This window comes from Sclerotinia sclerotiorum, genomic scaffold, assembly GCF_000146945.2.
Source record: "Sclerotinia sclerotiorum 1980 UF-70 scaffold_10 genomic scaffold, whole genome shotgun sequence".
NCBI classification, from domain to species: domain Eukaryota; kingdom Fungi; phylum Ascomycota; class Leotiomycetes; order Helotiales; family Sclerotiniaceae; genus Sclerotinia; species Sclerotinia sclerotiorum.
This window is the reverse complement of record NW_001820826.1, coordinates 1,526,386-1,547,569: the sequence shown is the minus strand read 5'-3', so window position 1 is coordinate 1,547,569 and position 21,184 is coordinate 1,526,386. Positions and strand designations below refer to the sequence as shown.

Sequence of the window (21,184 nt, the reverse complement as noted above, 5' to 3'; positions counted from 1 at the left end):
TCTATTTCTAATGAATGAATGAATAATGAGATAGATTTAGAATAATTAAAATATTTTGATAAATATACTAATCAATAAAGAAAGAGTAAATATCGAATATTAATATTGGATAAATATGAAAGTTATAAATCGATATCTTTTCAATTATATTATAAATTAAATGATATTATATATATAAATTTATTATTGTATTTAAATTATTTAATTCAATTATTTGATGTTGAATATTTTAGTATATTTAAATATTTATATAGTTATCAAATTGATGAGTTTATTAAGATATATATCAACTATATTTTTAAGATTGAATTCTTTATAGTTTTCAAAGTTGTATATCAACAATTTATTACAATTCAGAATATAAAAGCTGGCTTTCGAGAAGTAGAATTAATATCATTTGATCCTCAAATTGTATTTTCAAAATTAGATATTCGAATTTGTATATTTATCCTTCTATCGATCCTTTTGAAATCTGCTAACTTTTAGGTCTCTCAAATACTTCATAATCCAATTGAAGCTTTTTTACAATCAACTTTAATGAAATCTCAAATTACTCAATATCAATTAAACTTTTCTATATCTATATTCGAAACTATAATTATATTAATTAAAGATACAAAACAATTAATTTATAAGAATATACTTTTAAATATAAAGATTATTAAAAGATTGGGTGGAAGAGGCCTCTATATTGACTATATTACTACGTCTGTAGGCATATTAATCTCCTCTTGGTATCCTCGGAGGGGACCAATATGCCTGCTTATGGTTCGTCTAATCTAGCCTGTTTAGGTAACCGTATTACTAATCACGACACGTGATTAGTACCGGTAACTTCTATTCCTTTTAACAAAGATTTATATACTTCAGAAGACAAATGAGATATTAAGCAAATATTAATATATTAAAAAAACTCAATTACATCAAGGAGAAGTACTTACTGATCAGGAAGCTATAGATATAATATTACAACAAAAGGTGAATATTCAGATTCGATACAACAAGCATCAAAATAGGGGAAATTCCAATAAGGAATCATCTATTAATCGATGCTGTAGTAAATGTGAAAAGACTGGTCACAATTCAAGAATTTATTCTAATAATATAATAGTGTCACGATTCACCATTAGGATTGATGGTGTTACGATGGTAGCAAACTGATTAATTAGGAGAGCTTAGGCCGTGTGCAAACACGATCAGATTTCGCGTGATAAGGAGTCTTGAGGAGCCAGAAAGCTTTTAGGGGCCCCCTTTATTGTTCAGTATATAGTCAGAGTAGTTTCATAGTTTAGGAGCTTGGTGCTCAACTTAGTTATCAATTAGTTTACCTACATTCTACTTGATCTAGTAACGACTTCACTTCCAAGTGAAGACTAGTGATAAAGCCTTAACCCACAACTACCAACCAGACGAAACCTCAGGCAGCCGCTGCCTCCGGTACAGTATCGTTACAAATAGACCCTAGATTATTAGATTCTTAATAGTTTAAATCAATTGATTCAATAATTGTTGATTAAAATAAGTTTAAAGTGGTTGAATAAGTGAAAAAGTGGCGACTCGCTGATAAACCACGTTATAAGAAAATAATCATATTATAAGATTATTATTAACAACTATACACATATCTCAAATGAAAGACCATTATTGCTTGAATAGAAAAAATTAAGTCATGGTAATTCCTTCATTTCAATTTCTCTGTCAAGTTTAAGCTGATGACAGCTTTCAATGACACAACATCTTAAATATTCAATTTGATTATACATAAGTGAATTTCAAGCCGTACTAAAGATTGATTCAGTTTGATAGTTCTTATATAAAAGCTGAACAATATATCATGTAAGTTCATTCTTTTACAAGACATCTTCACATCGGAATATCAAAGTCTGGTCATAATTATTGCAAAAATCAACTCGACTCCAATTATATTGAAACATGACCAATACTACATCGACCAGTATGACTGAAGCTATAAAGCAGCAGCTTTTCAGAGGAGGAATTTTAGAGTTCTGCACCTCTGAAATAGACCGCTTACTACCTTCTCGATTTTTGCGTGGAACTGGTTGGGTATTTTACGCTCTCTCAAATCTTACCATTCTATATGTAATTAAAACTATTCTGACATATCTTAGGGCTCCTTAGACTTGACCCCTTACGAATCAACAAATTGCAAGGCTGCCTTTGATAACCTTTATCTTGTCGCATGGGAGAATCGGGACGTTTCCTTATGTCAAATCGAAAATGAGTTGGGAATGATAGTGTCTGATTGGGCAGAGAAGAAGAAAGCTCCTGGTAAAGCTATTATGTGGGATGTTTTCCCGAAGGCTATGGTATTTGGTTGACAGGTACGGATGGGTGGCAGCATGGATGAACTTGAATGATATCGATGTTAGTAGGAAAGAGAGGAATCTCTTGATATTTTTAAAACTTAGGAATATTGGTGAGGCTTTGAGGAATCAAGAGAGAACATTTGATTTTCTTATTCTCTTCTAATAAATTAAAATGATTTGTACTCTATTACCGTTGCTCTCGCCCGCCACAAGCTCATTCGGCTCTTCAATATAGCTCTTCAACATAACTTCGACCGACTTAACAATGTTCTAGATGGTTTCGCAGTTGATTTTGAGGAACGTTTGTGCTTTTTTAGCTACTTCCCTTTTCATTCCACAATTCCAGGCTATGCCGATATATTGATTAACATTGTCGTACTTTATTTTGTTTGACGTAGGTTAGATATTAGTCATTAATACTTACCGAATAAGGTTGGGGACGGAGCTTGTACCACCAAATGACGTAATTGATGTTAGGATCTCAAAGCGATGTCGCCTCGCGTCGGAAAAAAAACGTTGACCTTGCCCCTTAAATCAAATTCGAATATTTCCGTTTAGGGGACCGAAGAAGCTTGAGGAGTCATTTAGCTTCTGATATATATCTTAAGACATATATCAGCTCTCACTAAGGAGGATTCGTGATAGCAGCTTCAGGCTATATATATACACCTAAGGGCATTTTAAGTATTTTAGAGAAAGCAAACAAATTGATAGTTGCAAAAGATCTCGCGATCACAGCGATTGCAACTAAAACGAGTTTATAAGTAAATTTTTGGGATTATTCTATTCTAGGTAAATACGTATATGCTCTAAGGAATGGAGAGCATGCATATGATAATTAAATAAACAAAAAAGGTCACAATGTCGCTGAAGAACTGATCAGAAAACAATGTTTACAAGTTCATGCCCCGTCTCCTGCGCTCCTCCGCTCCTCCGCTCCTCCTCTCCCCAAATCTCCTCCAGATCCTCCTCTCCTCCACTCTTCCCCTTCTCAAGATTTAGTACTCCCAGGCGGAAGGACCGGCGACAGTGTTTGGAACAGTGGCGACAGCAATACCGGTGCAGTTTCCAGTACCCTCTCCGTTGGGGGTAATGAAAACTTGGTACACACCAACTTCAGTGGCGCAAGCAACGAATCCGGATCCCTCGGTGCTGAAGGACAATGATCCCAAGTTGCTACCCTCGCCGGCAGTGTAGGTGAATCCAGAGACCTTTCCACCTCGGGTGTCGGCGGAGTGAGGAACGGTATAGGAAACAGCGTAGCTGTCTGCAAGGTAGACTTGTTGACCACCTGGAACCTCGGTGTTCAAGAAGAGAGTGTTGTCAGCTCCAGCGACAAATGATGTGTATTTTCCGTCTTTGTATTTGTCAGCTATATGATTGTTTGAACTCATGAGGTTAATACGTACCAGGGCAGCCCTCAGTCAGTGGGCAGTATGAAGAAGGTTCTTTTCCGATCCAGAGACCACCTTGGAAGGCGTTGATGGCTTGGTTTTGGAGGTTGGAGCCGGATCTGATGGAAATGAGGCCAAAGGCATCGCTTGCAGAGCGGGCAGCGACTGGGGATGCGACAGCGGAGCTGGCAAAGAGAGCGGCGATGAAGGTCTTGGAGAACATTTTGATTGTTGTTGATTGGTATTACTTTAAAAGTATAGAGTGAGTGAATTAAAAGATTGAGTGAATGTGTTTGATTGATGTGATGAGATGATGTGTTGATGATAGATTATTTTTGTGAACTTCCTCGACACTTATATATTCATGTCTCCTCTCCCTGTCGCCCCTTTCAATATACAGAACAACAGCCTTAAGCAATGACTTCATCGGGTTTGCAATGCCAGTAGCCGAAAAAATGGGGAGAATGCACGGTTACTTTCAAAAATTGGTGTGGGAGATGGTACCACCATTCTCCTTTCCACACGACTTTGCAATGCGGCTTGTACAAAATCAACCGGACCCCATCATTATGGAGTATATTGCTCGTATTGAAGACTTGGCACGGCTGTCTATACATGCATTGAATGCGGAAATCAAAATTTTGGAGCGGTTCCATGATTTAAAGTGGATTACTCCACACATGATGCAGAGAATGACAACGGTATTTTCATGCCCTATCAAATTCGATCCATTAAGGTGTTTTCTAGAAATTTAGATGGAACAAAAAGAAGAAGTCTAAATTTTCCCATCATGGTGAATTATTATGTACCGGTTGAACAGCCACCTCCTTGGATTCAAGAGGATTACTTTTCCTTTAACCGTAGCATAGCTTTATTTACTCATATCTGTATGCATCGTCGGTTAAAGTCACTGGGAAAATCTATACAACTTTCAGGTACAAAGGACAGATTTGTCATCTGTCAATTCGCCAGCGCCTTGAAAGGGGCTGAAGTTGCAAAACACTAAACCTAAATGTCGATCACCGATAAGGATCGACATTTTTCCTCGTATTTCTGGCTCGTGTTCTGAAAATAGATAACTTATGATTTATCCATCGTATTTATTCCATCATAAATTCATAACACCATCCAAAGTCATGCAATTATGACATGGCTATCCACAACGGGAACACACGGTACACCGAGGCTACCCACAATCCACTAGTGGGGTCAATGATATCGTAGCGTCCGAAGTTTTTGCCTTGCTCACGGTCCCAAAAGATCGAGCGGTGGCTTGTTCATCAATTATGACCGTTTCTAACGTTAGGTTGAAGACAGCTCCACGAGATTTACGAGTTGATGAGACAGGAGAACTTGAGAAAATGTCAAAAAAATCGGATATGACTAAAAGTTGACGAAGATTGACTCGTATTCCTGGTGTTGAACTCAGTACCATTGATGTCGGTGTAGCTGCACAGCAAAACTGAATTTGGGGATTTTAAGACTTGTCTTTTCTTTCGGTAACTCCGTGTTTGTTGTTTGATGAAGTTGCAGCATATGAACGATGATCCGGCAGTTCAAAACATTTACGAATTGCCACTTTTGATATTCCTTTCCACCAAACACCGAAAAGCTAAATGTGAAGAGAACTATGGTCTCGTATTGACATGCACATCGACAAAAGGGAGATATTTCGACCCTACAAGATAAGGTTAAATGATCTACAGGGCAAACCCGTATGGAATTGGGCAGAGTAGTTACAGAATTGCGGATATTGGATTTTTCCGTCAGGAACGCTCGACACATCTCCTCGGATTTCCTGCGGTATCATCTCGGACGCAAATACGGATTTCCATTATATTGTTCTGGGAAAAATTCGATCTTTCACGAACCGACGATCCAGTGATTCATCGACAATAATTCATTCTCTGTCCACAGCTTGATACTTCGTCCCATCTCGATTTGCCGATCTAAGTTTGAGCCGCTCTCCCCGCTGGTACTCAGGTCCTTCTAGTGTGTATTTATTTCTGGTACATTCTTAACAAAAACGAAACTACATTTCTATCAAGATGATCATTCCATAGGCAGTTTGTCTCTGTTCCCAGCAGAGGCTTCCAAGTCTTCGTAATTAGCCTATTCAGGAAGTATTCGGGAATTTGGGAGAAATATACTGCTATGTCCCATTGGCGAGCAAGTGACAATCTACTGGACTCAAAGCAGGATGTGCAAGTCAACGCACGCAGGTACTTTGAATAGAACGAAAAAGCTACAACGCATAAAATCTGGATCAAAACCAAGCGGCATGCAACTCAATAGACATACTTCCAATCACTGTATGTTTTTCTCCGGGGATACAATGGATGCACTATTTCAACGAAGACCATAACATCTCTACACCTTTGCTTCTGATGGGACTATATCAGAGTAGGTAGATATTGGTAAGTGGTTGAGAAATAACTGGGTGAGCGAGGTAAGACTACGACGAAAGGGACACTGAAATATTACACTTCCAGCATTATATTGAAATATATAGTCTAAACTAAAGAGTCCTGCCACGTACGACCATAGACTGAGGAGAATTGGGCATCCCGTCCGCTCTGCCATACACAAGCCTCAGATCGGTAGATTAGTAGTTGGGTGGGTGACCACCAGCGAATCCTTACTGTTGTATGTTCTCGCTTTTGTTTTTGTCATTCATGATTCATGATTTATGGGGAGAAGGAAGGGCAATGATTCAACCTTTTTCACTTTTGGTTAGTGGATACTTCAACAACAGGATTGACTTCATTAGTGCATGATCATCGATAACCTCATGAACAATGAATCCACCACCATTTCAATTTATGTGTAATTTAGGATGGAGATGATAGGGCCGCTACTCGGCTGGCTTTCCTAGGCCTTTGTTACGTTATGCAAATCTAATATCAAGGACATTCTCGAAACCTAAGCGATGTATGTGGTATAAATTGTACTAGCTCTCCTTCCCTTTCATCCGATTTACTTTACACACTTGCAAGAACCTATATCGCGGAGTCTCTAGCTTTCAGCAGAACCATGAAAAGGCAGGTAGGAATGTAAGCAGACGTCTAATCAGAGCAAAATGCCAACAAACCTTCTCGACTACGTGGATACAGTAAAGTACACGGAGTTCCGAGTACGTGCATTAGTCAGTCGGAGACTTTATGGGTTCTGATATTGACCCATACAAGCCAGCGCAAGCACTTGTGGCATTTAGACTCTATGCAAGTAGTAACGGGCTTGGTATTATACGAATCGAAGTTTATCAAATTAGACAAACATAGTGAGAGTAAAGTAAATTGTGCCGGAACCAAGAATGTAAGATACCAAACGCTGCTGCGAAGATAGTCCCATCATGGACTGGTGAATTGAATTGCATTCCCATTCTAAACAAACCCGAATCTGGAATCATCCGAGGTTGATTGTTTGGTTAATGCTCTAAGAAGCTCTTTCTGCTCATATGATTCTGTTGTGATCTAGTTAGAATGAGGGAGTTTATCGTAGAGTCGGCGTAGATTCGGCGTACTATATATTAGGACACCTTCACATCTCGGGCGTGCTGAAACTTGGAGTGACTTCATACATTTTTTAATTCTCAGACGAAGATAATTCTTCTGATGGGTTGGAAAGCTTCAACAATCACAGAATGAACAGGTTCATTATATGGATTTGGTGGATAAACGGTTGTTGGTATGGCTAAAGGGCTAAAGCTTATCACAAATGGCGACGATGCAACCACCCTAACTCAAGCACAGCAGGAACAAGCCGCTGAAGAAAGAATTACTTGGCCGGAGATTGGTTGTATTGGGACATCTTAGAGGATCTTTAGAAGCCCTCATTGTAATCTTACCTCATCAGAAGCAAGCCCTAGTAAACAAATGTTGGCAATGAATATACATTATTAGGCCTCTCTGGCAATATCTTGAAGTCGGTTAAATATACCATGATTTGGTTATGTTAATTGACTGTTCTGTCTGCAATTCAAATCTAATGCTTATCGAACAAACTCCCGGAAAATCCTTGATCATTTTAGTCCCCATCAAACGAAAATATCCTTATCTCCACTTCGACTTTACATCCAAAGCCTGTAGTATCAAAAGTAAATCCTTCCACTTCGTCCCGATACACAACCCTTTTTTTTGCCAAACTTCCTCACAAATTTAAGCTGAATATACTTAGAATCGTCAAACTCCATCTGTTGACAGCAGAACCTCCCGTCTGGGAATAAAATGGTCCTTATAGCCAATTTGACTTCCCAATGATTCAATTTTCTCCCACCATTTGGGTTCGAGTTCCTCGGCGTATCATCCCAATAATCCTTATCTCTACACATTAGAGACCACGCCGATTTCCGCCTCTTCGAGGAAGAATATTGTTTTAATGCCATAGGGACGTTGCTAAGGGATAGCCCTATGAATAGCGGCTATCAATTAACCTCATTCAGTTGGAACGAATAGATGGAGGCCTTGGTATGTAATGTATGGCTCAACACATCACAAATCGAAGGATGTACTGGGCTTGAATTCAATAACATGAAGTCTATATTTCAGTTCTTCCAATAATTGCAAGGTTTAGATCTTCATCATAGTCTATCCTCCGTAAAAATTCGATCCCGACGATTTGAACCTCGCCTTAAATTCAAGTCAAAGTGCTAGTTTAATGGTGATTACCATAATGACGACTCTTGAGAATTATCGTAATTAAATGCCCAACCCAACGCATCTCCGAAATTGTATTGAGCATTTGTCATCTAACAGTATCATAAGCAACTGCGTCGCATGATAGAAAATTATCTTCTCAACTTACCATGAAATCCCAATCCTCCATCAAATCTGGTGGAGTCGCTAGCGACGTCTTGCTCAATTCATCCGGCTGATTTTGATCTTGAGCTGCCATCTTCTCCAGAACTACTACGCATTCTTCCACTGCTTGTTCCGCAGCGCTCACTATCAATGCTGCAAGTTTCTCACCACAGTGACCTTGTCGTACGGCATCAAGATATGCAATGCCTATGCAGATAAACAAATATCCTTTCACGTTCACTTCTCCAGCCTCAATGCATCTCATATTCCATATTTTGGTATTGTTTAGGGCATGCAGAAGGTCTGGGCGTAAGGTAACAGGCCCCAGGCTTGTTTCTTCTTGGAGCTGGGTCTTGAGTTCCATGGCTATTATGAAACCTGATTGTATTGCAATTGTACGCAAGAAACCTGAGCCACAGATCGTGAGCCGCCGTAGGTAATGTTGATCAGTTACGGCTGTTCCCTTCTGGGGTTGCGAGTCACTGGTTGACATGAGTGGATATAATAGATACCAAAGTTTGAGCGAAGTCTCCAGAACCACCTTTCTGGAAAATGAATAAGCGGGACCCTGCAGTGCTGACACAAAAAATGGGATGTGAAGGGATGAGAGGTGTCTTAGCATTATGACATTCAAAATATCTATACCAAACTGGGATGGCAAAAGTCCATTAGTTGAGTCAAATCTTTCAATGTCCTGACACATGGTCTTGTAGGATGATTTTAGCTCCGAATCAAGACTGATGGCTTCCTCCAATGTAATAGGCGTACTGGCATTGTTCAATGACTTTACAATTGCGAGGCGAAGTGGAAGGGTCTTGCGAAGTATAATTGCGAGAGACGTGTGACTAAACTCAGTCTGTGGTCGAGGTATAGCATCAGCGATCAAAAGTTCATCGTCGTCGAAATTCGCAGGAGGTTCGGTGTCCCAATCAGTAAGTGATATGAGCGGAGGTCCGCCGGAATCCATGCTTGAGAACAACATCAACTCTAATATCGTATTCCATATTCTTCGACGCATCTCAGCAGCAAATATAGTCTTCTTTGGAAGAGAAGCGGGGTCTTTATGAAGTCCCATGTATACTGCATTTCTGAATAATGAGCCCGCTGAAACCCAAATCAATCTTCCACCAATAGCGGCCATTTCTCGAGCGAACAGGAGTAAAATCTCCGTCTGTAATGATTTTATAGTCAATCGTGACTTGAATTCTGGTTCCGAAATCCAAGTCTGCGCCTCATACACCCATCGGACAGCCGAACTACGGAGGGAGAATTGATCATCATACGTGGCAGCACCAATTGCGAATATCAACTTGAGCTGAACCAAGAACTCGATATCAGGTTTTCCTGTCGACGACCAGATTGCTTCATAACTCTTCCTAAACGTAGGAATATGTAGTACTCTGTGAATAGTTTCAATTGTTTGAATGTAACAGTCAACAAGAGTGTCAGCAATTTCCCTTGAAGGCAAATCCGGCCAAGTCGGTGGTGAGGGCCATGACGGCGCCCGTCGGGTTTTTATAAGTTTCCCTAAAGTTTTACATTTGTGTATTCCAACAGCAGCTTTAGAGCCTTCTTGTATACACGGCTCGATTATCTCAAAAAAATCATGATACTGTTGATTGGTCAGTAAGTCCCTAATCGTCATTGACTAATTGAGGTAAGGTAATGGCTTACTCCGGTAACTGCATTAATCCAATGGCTTCGGCCCAGCAGTCGAGTTTTGTGTAAAACTCCATAAGTTACGGCCACGGGATGATCCACACTGAATGGCCGACTTTCTTTATGTACGTGGAAGGTCCCAGCAAGTGAAGATTTTTTCTCTCTGTTAGAAATTATGGAGCTTGCAGGAGAGAGGGCAGGATGTGGACGAGCAGTGGATGTAACAGAAGGTCTAGTCGCAATCGAAAGCTGATCTTCAAGTTCCTTTATCCTTCGTTTCATAGACTCGACATCACTAGTTAAATCTGTGTTTGGTGTAGTATATAGACCTGTTAATGACAATGGCATCGAATCGTTTAACGAAGGTGATACGGGACATATTGGAATACCAGGAGTTAAGCTTGCGTCTCTTTCGGAAGTTGGCCCGATTGGAAGCTGATGGTTTTGTCTCTGACCTGGAGCTTGTCGAAGCTCATTAAGTTGAGCTTGAGCTTGAGCTTGAGTTCTGGAAGGCGTAGGAAATTTGTCGTAGACACAATTGGCTGCGATACTTGATCTTACACAATTGCTACATGGGACTTCTCGATTGCATTTGATTTTGCGTCTTCTACAGAAAGAGCACGAACTGCATCCCTTTGCTTATCAGCCCAGTACATTTAGCCGCGAAAAGGAAAGTGGCTTGAACGTACACAGCAGGTCTTCTCCGTCGACGTTCATGATCTGGTTCCGAGTCCGTCATGATAATATCCGCCACTAATCCTAAATTCGCATTTATAGAAATAAGAAAGCACCGCGTTACTTGATGTCAATCACGCTTTCACAATGAAATACAAGAAAATAAGGAGCATCTCCCAACGAAAAGCGGAAAATTCACTTGATATCTAATCCGTCTTTGCACTTTTGGCCTAAACTTTTGTCCATTCTCCGAGACAAGCCAAAGCCATCTATCATTCAATTGGCTGAAATCTCCGCTCACGTGACACAATGCTGGAAATATCTCCGTGGATTTATCATCCTCAGCATGCTTACCAATAGGCAGGTAGCAGTAGCTAACTGCTCGTTGACATCAACATGTCGCCTTTTCATTATAAGATGGGTAACTTCTCTTTTTTTTTCTCTTCGTTCTTTTCGCGAAATCTGTCTATACTCCAGCCCTCTATGGGTCGGTTATCAAGACAAAAAACCACACAATCAACGCTCCAAGGGCTGCAGATGTGAGTGACCAAGGGTTTGTCAATCTCAACTTAAGAGCTTCAATGTTTTCAGTCTGTTAAAACGACTCCTCGTACGAGTTACAGATAAATGGAATCTCGAATCTCCATCGTTCAAGTATTCATTGAGTGGACATTCTTTTCAATTTCCGTTTACCATTCCATTTGAAATTTTAATTCTTCTCAAACACACTCGGTGGATCGGATGGATCAGTGCACGGATTAGCACGGAGTAACAAAGCCAAATATCTGGGGCATTTTGAGGTGCTTCAGCCACCGGTAGAGTAAGGAATCCTCACAAAAAGATTTCTTGCGTGAAATAACCTCGATTTAAAAATATCTTTAACTTTCATACCCGGTAGCAACAGCTTCACTGTGCCCAATTATTCACATGAGAACTCAGGTGTAGTCACAAGTTGCTTCATCATTCTACCCCAGTCGTTGGCTTTCGATCTCGTTTCATTTTTTGTTAGATATAAGGTTACATAATAATCAGGTCTAAGTTCTTGTCGGTTGAATGCAATCGGCGTTGCCAATTAATCCGACATTTCTACATCTCCACATGATGATCCGTGTTTGGATATTTATATGTTGTCAACTTACCCTTCTTGGCCACGTTCCCGAGGATAAAAAGGTTCTGGAACCCAATGTAGAGTGCCTAAGTATGATAATCTGGGGTGCATGCTGTACGAATTTAGCCAAATTCCGGTACTGCCGTGTCGGATATCAGCCTCAATAGCTAATGCCCTGCTAGAACTATGTGGTTGATCGAGAACTTATATCTGTCTCTTATATACTACGGATCGTCTGAACATTAAGTTCCATTTATGCATTCCCCTCTCTATTCTACTCTTTTGGGTTCGCATAACTCTTAGCCTGAAATCTCAAGATGGACCAGGCGATCCACATGACTACTCGGTCCGGCTGTCAGAACAAAATTGCGGGTTAGAATCAACATGGATATTGGATATAGCACTGGGATGATGAGTATTGAGATCAAATTGGACGACAAAATTAAAGTTGATGGGTAATATGCATCGGCGGAAGGGAGACTGTGCCATTGCGAATGGTATGTTCAGCGGTCTACAAATACAGCAGTAACCGCACTTGACATTAATCTCTAAAGTTTCATTTGAAGTATCAGTAACCACTATAGCTAGTATTCACAACGACCTCCTCGTGGCACCTTAATCCACCCAATCTTCAAAATGTTCTCACAAACGGTACTCAAAGCAGTTTTCCTCTCTCTCCTTACCTATGCTTCAGCACTCCCTTCGGAACTGGACACTCGTGCAACTTGTCCTGACATCCACGTCTTTGGTGCTAGAGAGACCACGGCACCAGCTGGATTTGGAACTGCGGGTGTGGTCGTCAACCTAATTCTCTCCGCACACCCTGGCGCAACTTCAGAAGCTATCGTTTACCCAGCATGTGGTGGTCAATCTTCGTGTGGTGGAGTCAGCTATGCAAATAGTGTTATTCAAGGTGTGGCTGCTGTTGCTTCTGCAGTAAATAAATTCAACACAGACTGTCCAAGTACCAAGCTGGTTTTGGTAGGGTATTCTCAGGTATGTTTAATTTTCTAGCTGTCAAGTTGAGCTTCTATTAGTTACGTGTAGATCTGTTACACTAACTCGCAAATAAGGGTGGCCAAATCATGGATAATGCATTTTGTGGAGGTGGAGATAGTAACGAAGGACTTACGAACACGGCAATTCCAATCCAAGCTAGTGCAGTTAATATGATTAAAGCTGCAATCTTCATGGGTGATCCAAGATATATCTATGGACTTCCTTATGAAGTTGGTACCTGCAGAGCCCAAGGAGTAAGTCCTCTAGTTCATATTTCCTGTCTTAACTATATTTATCACATACCATACACACTTCTGAGTGTTTATGAACCGTTTTTTAACAACCTTCTAGTTTGCTCCCCGCCCGTCCGGATTTTCTTGCCCCTCCGCCTCAAAAATAAAGTCTTATTGTGATGCCGCCGATCCATACTGTTGCAATGGTTCCGACGCCAATACCCATCAAGGATACGGCACTGAATATGGTCAACAAGCTCTGACTTTCGTGAATGCCCAACTCGCCTCGTCCGGTACGTCCCCTACGTCCCCATCCACTACTCCATCTAGCCCTGGCACCACCACTACTATTACCTCCCCCGGATCCACTGGAGTTGCGCATTGGGGTCAATGTGGTGGAAATGGATATACTGGGAGTACAACTTGTGCTAGCCCGTATACGTGCACTTACGCAAATGCTTATTATGCGCAATGTCTTTAGGTTAATTTTCCTCCTTCCTTTCTTTCTTCTTCTCTTTTTTGATTGGCAATGAAACGAAAGTGGATGGTACAGACGAAACGAAACGAAATGGTCCGAAATCTACATCTCAAAATTCTCCTCATACTCTACCATGTATATAGGAACGCAATCTGAATCTTTTACCTCATGATCTGCATGATTTTGTTCCAACCTTCCAAAATTATGGGATGATGTTTTGAAGTTCAAAAGCAGTGTGTTGAAGCAGCCACAGATAAACAAACCGGAAGGATGGTTGGATGGATCACTTTCGTTTGTGGCTGCTTTGGTTTTGTTTTTGGGAGATCTATTATTCTTTTTCCACATCACCCAACTGGAAGAAGTAGAATGGAAAATAATTTCGTCATACTTGTAGGCTCATAGATATGACCCTCCGATCTTCATCCTGCGCTATGGTTGAAGCAAGACACGTACGCCAGAGTATCCAGACCTTCAACAAACGTTTTTGGTTGGAAAATTCACTGAGTCCATAGATGAAATGATGATTTGCTGTACAACTAGACCTATGAGAGATCGAATGCCTTACTCCCTACTTCCAGTAATGACTCATAATTATTAACACCACCTCTGAACTTAGCATCGTCAGCCAACCAGTGACTTCAAAACCCCGTCAGCAGCCCTCCGTCCAAAAACAACACATTCCAACAATGAACTACCACCCAATCTATTATCCCCATGAATTCCCCCCGTAACCTCACCTGCCGCCCAAACTCCTGGAATTACCTTCTTTTCCGTATTTAAAACTCTCGATTCCTCATCAATCCTTACACCACCCATTGTGAAGTGAATTGCCGGCGTAACTCTTCCAACGTATATTACTGAATCAGACTTTACCTCACCTAACTTCCAATATCCAAAGGTTTTCCTCCCAAAATCATCTGTGACTTTTTTCGCCGCCGCATCTGCATACCTCTGCAAAGTATCTACTGCCTCGTCTCCTAAGTTTGCTTCAGAAATGGTACCGTTCTTCATCAAGCCCTTCCACAAATAAAAGTCTACATGAGATTTAGTCTTCTCGTATATCCCCTCATCAATCACGAGCTTAACATCCCACTGTCTCGGCTTTCCCTTTTCCCTTTTCATTTCCTCATACTCCATGATCTTCTCTGTTACAACCTTTCTCGTGTCCAATTCATCTACAAATCTCCTCCCACCCATCAGAAGTATACCTCCCTCACCTCTTAACATCTCCGCCGCGAGAAATTTCGTCGGGCTATTGATATCTTTAGTATCCAAAAATGCGGTAGGATGAACTTGCACTTTCTCCATATCAATAAGTTCAGCTCCAATATCTGTGAGGAGCTTTTGAGACCCTGAGCGCGGGTCATTGGTAGAGGGGAATCCGGATAAATCCGGTCGGTATTGTGCTAGCATTCCATATGCATCGCCTGCGAAGCCACCAGTAGCGAAGATTAGAGGGCCTATTAATTTTTCGGTTTTGGGTGGTACATTTTGATCCTCGTAGATACACTCCACACCCATCACCGCTTCGTTCTTAGCATCCTGTAGTACTTTAACCACTTTACACGAAGTCTTAAGACGAAACCTATCGTTCCCTTTCAATTCTTCCAGAAGCGTTCCTACAATTGCGGCACCAGGTGGTTTAGACTTTCCTCCTCCTCTATGCGTTCTCGCAATAGTATGTCCCCCCAATTGAGCGACCACACTAAAATCCACACCCTTGGCTCCCAACCACTCAACTGCCCCTTTAGACTCCTCGCTCAGTAACCTAATTAAGCGCTCCCTTGCATTCCTCTCCTCGCCATCACCACTATTACTCCGCATAACTTCTCCAGCCGATTTCACCGAATCATCATAAAACCTCTCCACGCTATCTTCTACAGGAGGGTTTGATGCAAGTTGAAACAATGTATTTGCACCGTTTATCCCAGATGATGCTTTTATACTGTTTCCCCCAGTCCTAGCTGCTTGTTCAAGAAGATGGACTTGGATATCTCCATCCTGTGAAAGAAGTTGAGAGGAGGCAGCCAAACCAGCAAGACCAGATCCAATTACTATTGCTATTTTATTATTGTTATTAGAAGATGAGGAGAGCATGTTGAAGTCAGTCGGTAGCGGCTTGGAAATAGGCAGGAGATATTTCAGGAGCAGAGAAGTTACAATTATGAAGAAGATAGTGGGAAGTAGATGGAATTTGTAGTTCCACATTGGGTGATAAAACTAGTTAACAAGTATGGATGTCGACATTGTAATAAGTTGACGGCCTTGTATCGATGAGCAAGATATCAGGCCATTTTTTCTTGTCATACGATCTATGAAGCATGTGCAATCGGATGATTCATCCATGTATTTGTTGAATTGTATGAGCTGATTCGAGTAACCAGAAATGAATAGGAAAAGAGTATGATACCTTCGACATCTTCCTTGTCCCCGAAAATCATCATAATTGAAGAAAACTTTGGTTTTATTGATGAAAGTGCGGAGCAATAAAGAACATGTGACTAGCAGTTTGGATGGCTAAAATTGAGGATTATGACATGAGACAAGCCATTTGATGAGTTGGTGTGTGACAACGTTACGATGGGAATTAGGCATGGTGTATGCTTGTACCAAAATGATTTTACAAACAAGTTCAGACATAAACATAGAACACACTCATTGCGACCTCGCTCAATACGGGAAGCCACTCGGGCCATTCAGAAAACTAGCGGAAGATATGGTAAAAATCCATGGGTCCTTCATCCTACATAATATGTTCATTCTCATTTCAATGACCCAAACCTGACATACCTCGATATCGATCACTGTTCCACAGGTCCATCTAGTCTCCGAGGTGATTTTCTGGGACGGGAAACTGTTATGTCGTTACAGAGCTGGTAGGTATGCTCCCGGTTTCCTCTGTGAGCCTGGCATGCATCAACTCCTCCCTTGGACATTATACATATCCATCCAGTACCCAACCAATCCACATTCAGCCATAAACTATTCGTCCACTAGTCTCCGAGAATGTACAATCTTAAATATGAATATAGAAAAGCTCCATATGTGAGCATCTTTCAACGCCATTATTTCCAAACCCAAACCCTAGAACTATATCCAAGACCCCTTATGATATCGTAACAACCGCTAAATGGACAAGATTGGAGAATGGCTTATGATCAAAATGGGATATATGCCTTGAGACGGAGATGTGAGGAGTGAGGAGTGAGGAGTGAGGAGTGAGGAGTGAGGAGTGAGGAGTGAGGAGTGAGGATTGAGGATTGAAGATTGAGGAGGTAGCTTGTGTGGCATTCTTTTTCGAATTTCGGCTCGTGAATTAAGGCAAGAGTATTTGAAAGAGATTTTTCTTTGTTTGTTTGGTCGACTGTGAGAAAGTTACACAGGAATACCAGGACCTTCCTTCCTGGTTCCCGTATTGATCAATGCGGCTACACCGATCATGATGAGAACTGCAATGATACAGATAAGGACGATTACGAGGGTCTGAAGCATTTTTGCTAAATTTCGAAGATTCGTTGATGTATAAATAAAGTAAAGAGCGATGATGGAATTCGAAGTAGGTTCGTTTAATTCGATTCTAGTATTCTTAAGATGCTTTTTGATTTCTTGAAATGATCGTGGAAGAAAATGTTCTAGATATGAATGTTAGTAAACGAATGCTGCTCATATTGACCTTAAAAGCTTGGAGTATCTATCACCCCGCTCCACGAAGAATCAATCAACTGGGACCACAAAAATAATTGGAATATCAAAGAGTCGTTGATGCTCTATATGGACTTACCAAACTAACAATCAATTGTCCAAACACAAATTGGGTTTTGGTATCTAGTCTGATATTGCTGAAATGAATGAGAACGATAGAAAAGACGGAACAGATGGAAAAGATGGAAAGATCGAATAGATGAAAAAGATGAACTTTGTATTAATTTGCGCAGATCCTTAGGAGGGTGTCCACGAATACTTATTGTACCTATCAACTGCCAATAGTATTGACCTGCTGGGTTTAGTTCATCTAATACCCGCGGACCGAGTCTAATACGAGGGTGTGGCTTGCTGTTAGAGTAAGGAGGCTCATCAAACTCTCGAGAAGCTTTTTTATAAATAGAGTTCGATTAGATATGGCAATCGTTGACAATCTATGTATGTGTGTACCCCACGGAACAAAATATGGTACCTAGATTAGTGCAGAAGTTAGCAATAGTTAGCAATAGGTCATATATTAGATGGAGAAGTGAAGTTCCAAAGAGATTTCTCTAGCGTATGGAAAGTATATCTTCTAAGGATGTTCGAATACGTGATATCCTCAACCAACCAACCAACCAATCGTAGGTTTGTATGGCAATGCATTGCATCAATAGGGACTATTTCAAATCGGCAAAGTTTGTGGCGATGCACCGAGCGGAAAAAGAAAAGAACAAAACATAAACTCGAGGGTTTTTAACGAATTGGACGCGTTGATTCGTTAGACACATCACATTTTCAGTTGCTCTCTTCAAGGTAGTTACCATATAGCGTTAAAGCAACTTTAGATATCGGTATGGATGCTACATAAGGTTTTGATTTGTTATGTTACGGACTATAGTGGTGTGTTTTCTTACGGACAAGGGATCTTCTGGTAAACAAACGGAGTCAATCGGGGTAAATAAGAATTCCGTCACTCTTTCCGGAATTTCCGGTATAATTTTGGAAATGTTGTGTATGTTCGGGAATCTTCTTGCTTTTACTTTGAAAAGCATCAAGGTCGAAGTTTCAGAGATGAGTGATGTGATGTCACTTTGAGACAATAATGAAAGAAGGCGAATCAAATTGTTGGTTATTTTTGGAGTCGCGAGTACTCTGTAAAGCATGGAGTGGCATTAAGGCGCAAGAATGCTGATCGATAAAGATCGTTAAAGTCCAAAATTGCTGTATATTTTAGCATAATGACTAGGAAGAAATCCTCGTCCTTCAACTCTTATTTCTTGTGGCTGTGTATAGGTACATGGAATAAAAGTTCTGGGGTATTATGGTAGCGCCATGCGAGGTCTACGTGTTTGTAAGAGCGCTTAAATCACTGCAACCCTCCAAAACACTCAAGTTTCCAAAAGATCTCACGAGCTGGATTACAATTTTGAAACTAGAGCTAATTTTTGTTTCTGATTGAAGGTTTACAAATCAACCCTACAGTTTGAGCTCAAGGAACTCTCCAGACACTCGATCATAGAACGGTTTAGATCCAATACATTTAAGCAGCACAAATGAAGGGGTAACCTTGAAGAAGCGGGAAAACAGTTGGCCCTTCCACATATTCACATGTTTACCCTCAAAGTCTCCGGCTAGTCCAGATGATAAATCAAGTTCAATAAAGTAATTGATGATTGCGAATGTAAGATCTTATCAATCGCGAAGATTCTTATTCAATTTGTGTTACAGGTTAGGACATAAACACAATACTACAATATTTCTTCACCTCTCACGTACCGCAGTCCTCTTTCTATATTCTCCTCCTTCGTTTTTGTCAAAACCCCAAGTCTTGTCTACTCTCCAAGCTCGTCAAATTTAACCTTTGAACAGTCTTTCTATACTTTGTATTGATAAGGTTGATTTCCGGCGCAGTGTTCAATACGCACAAGAAATCTTCACCAAGCCTCGCACCCAAACCACCCGGTCCGCTGTCATACTGCTGAATTCCCTTCTTGATAATCTCGGTCTTTGCATTCACGACTGTGGTGTTAGATTTGTCTCCATTCACCAAGTAAATATTTTGGCTATTCGGTCTATATTCAGCCAAGCAGATGGCATCCTCTCCAGCTATAGTGATCGGCACATCTTTCGTTACAGAAAAGGATGACAAAATGGAAATGATAGGGGCACCAATTGCAAGACTCGAGCCAGCAAGTCGATGATCAAGACCGGGGAAACTGATACCAAAGGCTACATGGACTTGGGAGGTTGGAAGATGGTAGATGTAGTGAAAATACTCCTGCCAATTTTGAAGACAGGATAGGCAATGAAGAGCCCGTAAGAACAGGACTTCCTTTTACAGGACTGGAAGGGTCGTTGAAGAGATTGAAAGGAATGTCTGAGACTATACCAGCAGGGCGGATGAGTGTGGTGCGCTACAAGGTCGGTGAATTGGCTGAAAAGCAAGGACGAGTGATGCGTACTGATTTAGTTGAATGGCTCGAAGAGGCCCAGTGGATGATAATCCTTTGCTATGACTGGAGATGCACCCGCTATTGCCCCTCCATTTGGTACAAAGGTTTCGAAGTTAGTAACGGTTGGCCTTTCGGATAACTATTGTATCAAAAAAATGGCTACGACTCACTAGTCTTCAGTCTTAACGAAAACGCCACGGCGAATGGGAATTCTCCTGTAGCATCAACGGCCACTCATGCACGAGATTTTGATAACAACCTTTCGCGGCTTTTTCTCCACTGGGCAATGGACATCAGTCCAAGAACAATAACCAGACTTAGAACTCAGCTAATACTCGGATAGGTTTAAACCGATTAATTTGGTCGTTTGCCAAATCAAAACACACAAGCTGCAAAGGTTCGGGCTGGTATTGCCTTAGCCAGCTGTTTGAAGACAATATATATGCTGAGAACTCTATCATATACAAATAATTCTAATCTAATTCCATCCCAATCTCTGGATATGAGTAATTGCATAATTGCTTCCCTCTCGAGTATATGCAGCAATATCTTCTTCCTCAAATCATGAGTCCCTTCACTTTCGGCTCATCTATTCCATTTTCCCATGTATTTTCCGCTGCTTGCCCTTCCTCCCAATTTGATGACCCTCCACGGACTCCAGCAAATGCCCTAGTTCTTATTCAAAATTGATCACATCCACTACCCAAAAATCAAAAGCCCCAACCCAACAACCGCAACGACTACTCCCACACATCCTAAAACCTCCACAACCAATCGCAACTTTCCCTTTCTCCGTCCCTCGTCACTAACCATCTTCCAATAGCTCGACCCGGATTCGTTTCCCATTCTAACTCCTGCAATCACCCCATCGAAATCTTCTCTTTCGCCCTCACTCAATAATCCTTCTTCCATTATCCTCCTTTCATTTTCATCATGTGTGTCTTTCTTGTTCCTGCGGATATTGTAATTCGAGGAGTAATAATTCGTAAATGACGGTTTTGGGAAGCTTTTCCACCAAGCGACTGTAGGGAAGAAAGTTGGGCGGGTAGCAGAATGTTTTGTAGTGATTTTTGGGATGTTGGGTGTGTCGGGAATGGATATTGAGAGGGCGCCTGTTGGCATTGTTGTCTCCTTCTAAATTGTGAGATTATCTCCAATGTGTTGGGTTGATTGAATGGTTGAGAATACGCTGACGTCAATTGGATATCTTTCTATGCTGTTTGAAGATGTGATCAACAAATAGCTCAGATTGCTGGGAAGATTCAGATCGAGGATTAGATGGAAAAGGAAATGAGGAAAGACATCTTCGCAATTGAGAATGGAGCATTGTATCTTTGTTAACATTTGGTGTTTATACCGAATTCGGTGCACAATA

The 21,184-nt window shown here is 41.0% G+C and overlaps 12 protein-coding genes across 12 annotated transcripts; 7 read left to right on the top strand and 5 right to left on the bottom strand.

The window, feature by feature from the left end:
- Positions 1–1,932: 1,932 nt before the first annotated feature.
- On the top strand, positions 1,933–2,339 carry SS1G_08111 (predicted protein; the record flags this gene model as incomplete). Its single annotated transcript, XM_001591434.1, has 2 exons — positions 1,933–1,954; positions 2,140–2,339. The coding sequence occupies 2 exons, from the start codon at positions 1,933–1,935 to the stop codon at positions 2,337–2,339; spliced, it is 222 nt and encodes a 73-aa protein (XP_001591484.1).
- Positions 2,340–3,325: 986 nt separating this feature from the next.
- On the bottom strand, positions 3,326–3,944 carry SS1G_08110 (hypothetical protein; the record flags this gene model as incomplete). The annotated part of the gene is made up of 2 exons (XM_001591433.1): positions 3,326–3,684; positions 3,737–3,944. 2 exons carry the CDS (start codon positions 3,942–3,944, stop codon positions 3,326–3,328), a joined length of 567 nt encoding a protein of 188 aa, XP_001591483.1.
- Positions 3,945–4,158: 214 nt separating this feature from the next.
- Positions 4,159–4,727, top strand: SS1G_08109 (predicted protein; the record flags this gene model as incomplete). Its single annotated transcript, XM_001591432.1, has 2 exons — positions 4,159–4,422; positions 4,542–4,727. The coding sequence occupies 2 exons, from the start codon at positions 4,159–4,161 to the stop codon at positions 4,725–4,727; spliced, it is 450 nt and encodes a 149-aa protein (XP_001591482.1).
- Positions 4,728–5,007: 280 nt separating this feature from the next.
- On the top strand, positions 5,008–5,115 carry SS1G_08108 (predicted protein; the record flags this gene model as incomplete). Its single annotated transcript, XM_001591431.1, has 1 exon — positions 5,008–5,115. The coding sequence occupies one exon, from the start codon at positions 5,008–5,010 to the stop codon at positions 5,113–5,115; it is 108 nt and encodes a 35-aa protein (XP_001591481.1).
- Positions 5,116–6,800: 1,685 nt separating this feature from the next.
- On the top strand, positions 6,801–7,066 carry SS1G_08107 (predicted protein; the record flags this gene model as incomplete). Its single annotated transcript, XM_001591430.1, has 2 exons — positions 6,801–6,854; positions 6,914–7,066. 2 exons carry the CDS (start codon positions 6,801–6,803, stop codon positions 7,064–7,066), a joined length of 207 nt encoding a protein of 68 aa, XP_001591480.1.
- A 344-nt stretch (positions 7,067–7,410) lies between these two features.
- On the top strand, positions 7,411–7,536 carry SS1G_08106 (predicted protein; the record flags this gene model as incomplete). Its single annotated transcript, XM_001591429.1, has 1 exon — positions 7,411–7,536. The coding sequence occupies one exon, from the start codon at positions 7,411–7,413 to the stop codon at positions 7,534–7,536; it is 126 nt and encodes a 41-aa protein (XP_001591479.1).
- An 848-nt stretch (positions 7,537–8,384) lies between these two features.
- On the bottom strand, positions 8,385–10,918 carry SS1G_08105 (hypothetical protein; the record flags this gene model as incomplete). Its single annotated transcript, XM_001591428.1, has 5 exons — positions 8,385–8,468; positions 8,525–8,727; positions 9,289–9,835; positions 10,195–10,804; positions 10,869–10,918. 5 exons carry the CDS (start codon positions 10,916–10,918, stop codon positions 8,385–8,387), a joined length of 1,494 nt encoding a protein of 497 aa, XP_001591478.1.
- Positions 10,919–12,598: 1,680 nt separating this feature from the next.
- On the top strand, positions 12,599–13,675 carry SS1G_08104 (hypothetical protein; the record flags this gene model as incomplete). Its single annotated transcript, XM_001591427.1, has 3 exons — positions 12,599–12,958; positions 13,036–13,215; positions 13,313–13,675. The coding sequence occupies 3 exons, from the start codon at positions 12,599–12,601 to the stop codon at positions 13,673–13,675; spliced, it is 903 nt and encodes a 300-aa protein (XP_001591477.1).
- A 618-nt stretch (positions 13,676–14,293) lies between these two features.
- On the bottom strand, positions 14,294–15,769 carry SS1G_08103 (hypothetical protein; the record flags this gene model as incomplete). Its single annotated transcript, XM_001591426.1, has 1 exon — positions 14,294–15,769. One exon carries the CDS (start codon positions 15,767–15,769, stop codon positions 14,294–14,296), a length of 1,476 nt encoding a protein of 491 aa, XP_001591476.1.
- A 1,278-nt stretch (positions 15,770–17,047) lies between these two features.
- On the bottom strand, positions 17,048–17,164 carry SS1G_08102 (predicted protein; the record flags this gene model as incomplete). The annotated part of the gene is made up of 1 exon (XM_001591425.1): positions 17,048–17,164. The coding sequence occupies one exon, from the start codon at positions 17,162–17,164 to the stop codon at positions 17,048–17,050; it is 117 nt and encodes a 38-aa protein (XP_001591475.1).
- A 626-nt stretch (positions 17,165–17,790) lies between these two features.
- Positions 17,791–18,451, top strand: SS1G_08101 (predicted protein; the record flags this gene model as incomplete). Its single annotated transcript, XM_001591424.1, has 2 exons — positions 17,791–17,812; positions 18,255–18,451. The coding sequence occupies 2 exons, from the start codon at positions 17,791–17,793 to the stop codon at positions 18,449–18,451; spliced, it is 219 nt and encodes a 72-aa protein (XP_001591474.1).
- A 718-nt stretch (positions 18,452–19,169) lies between these two features.
- Positions 19,170–20,931, bottom strand: SS1G_08100 (predicted protein; the record flags this gene model as incomplete). The annotated part of the gene is made up of 4 exons (XM_001591423.1): positions 19,170–19,375; positions 19,696–19,739; positions 19,980–20,024; positions 20,513–20,931. The coding sequence occupies 4 exons, from the start codon at positions 20,929–20,931 to the stop codon at positions 19,170–19,172; spliced, it is 714 nt and encodes a 237-aa protein (XP_001591473.1).
- Positions 20,932–21,184: the final 253 nt, after the last annotated feature.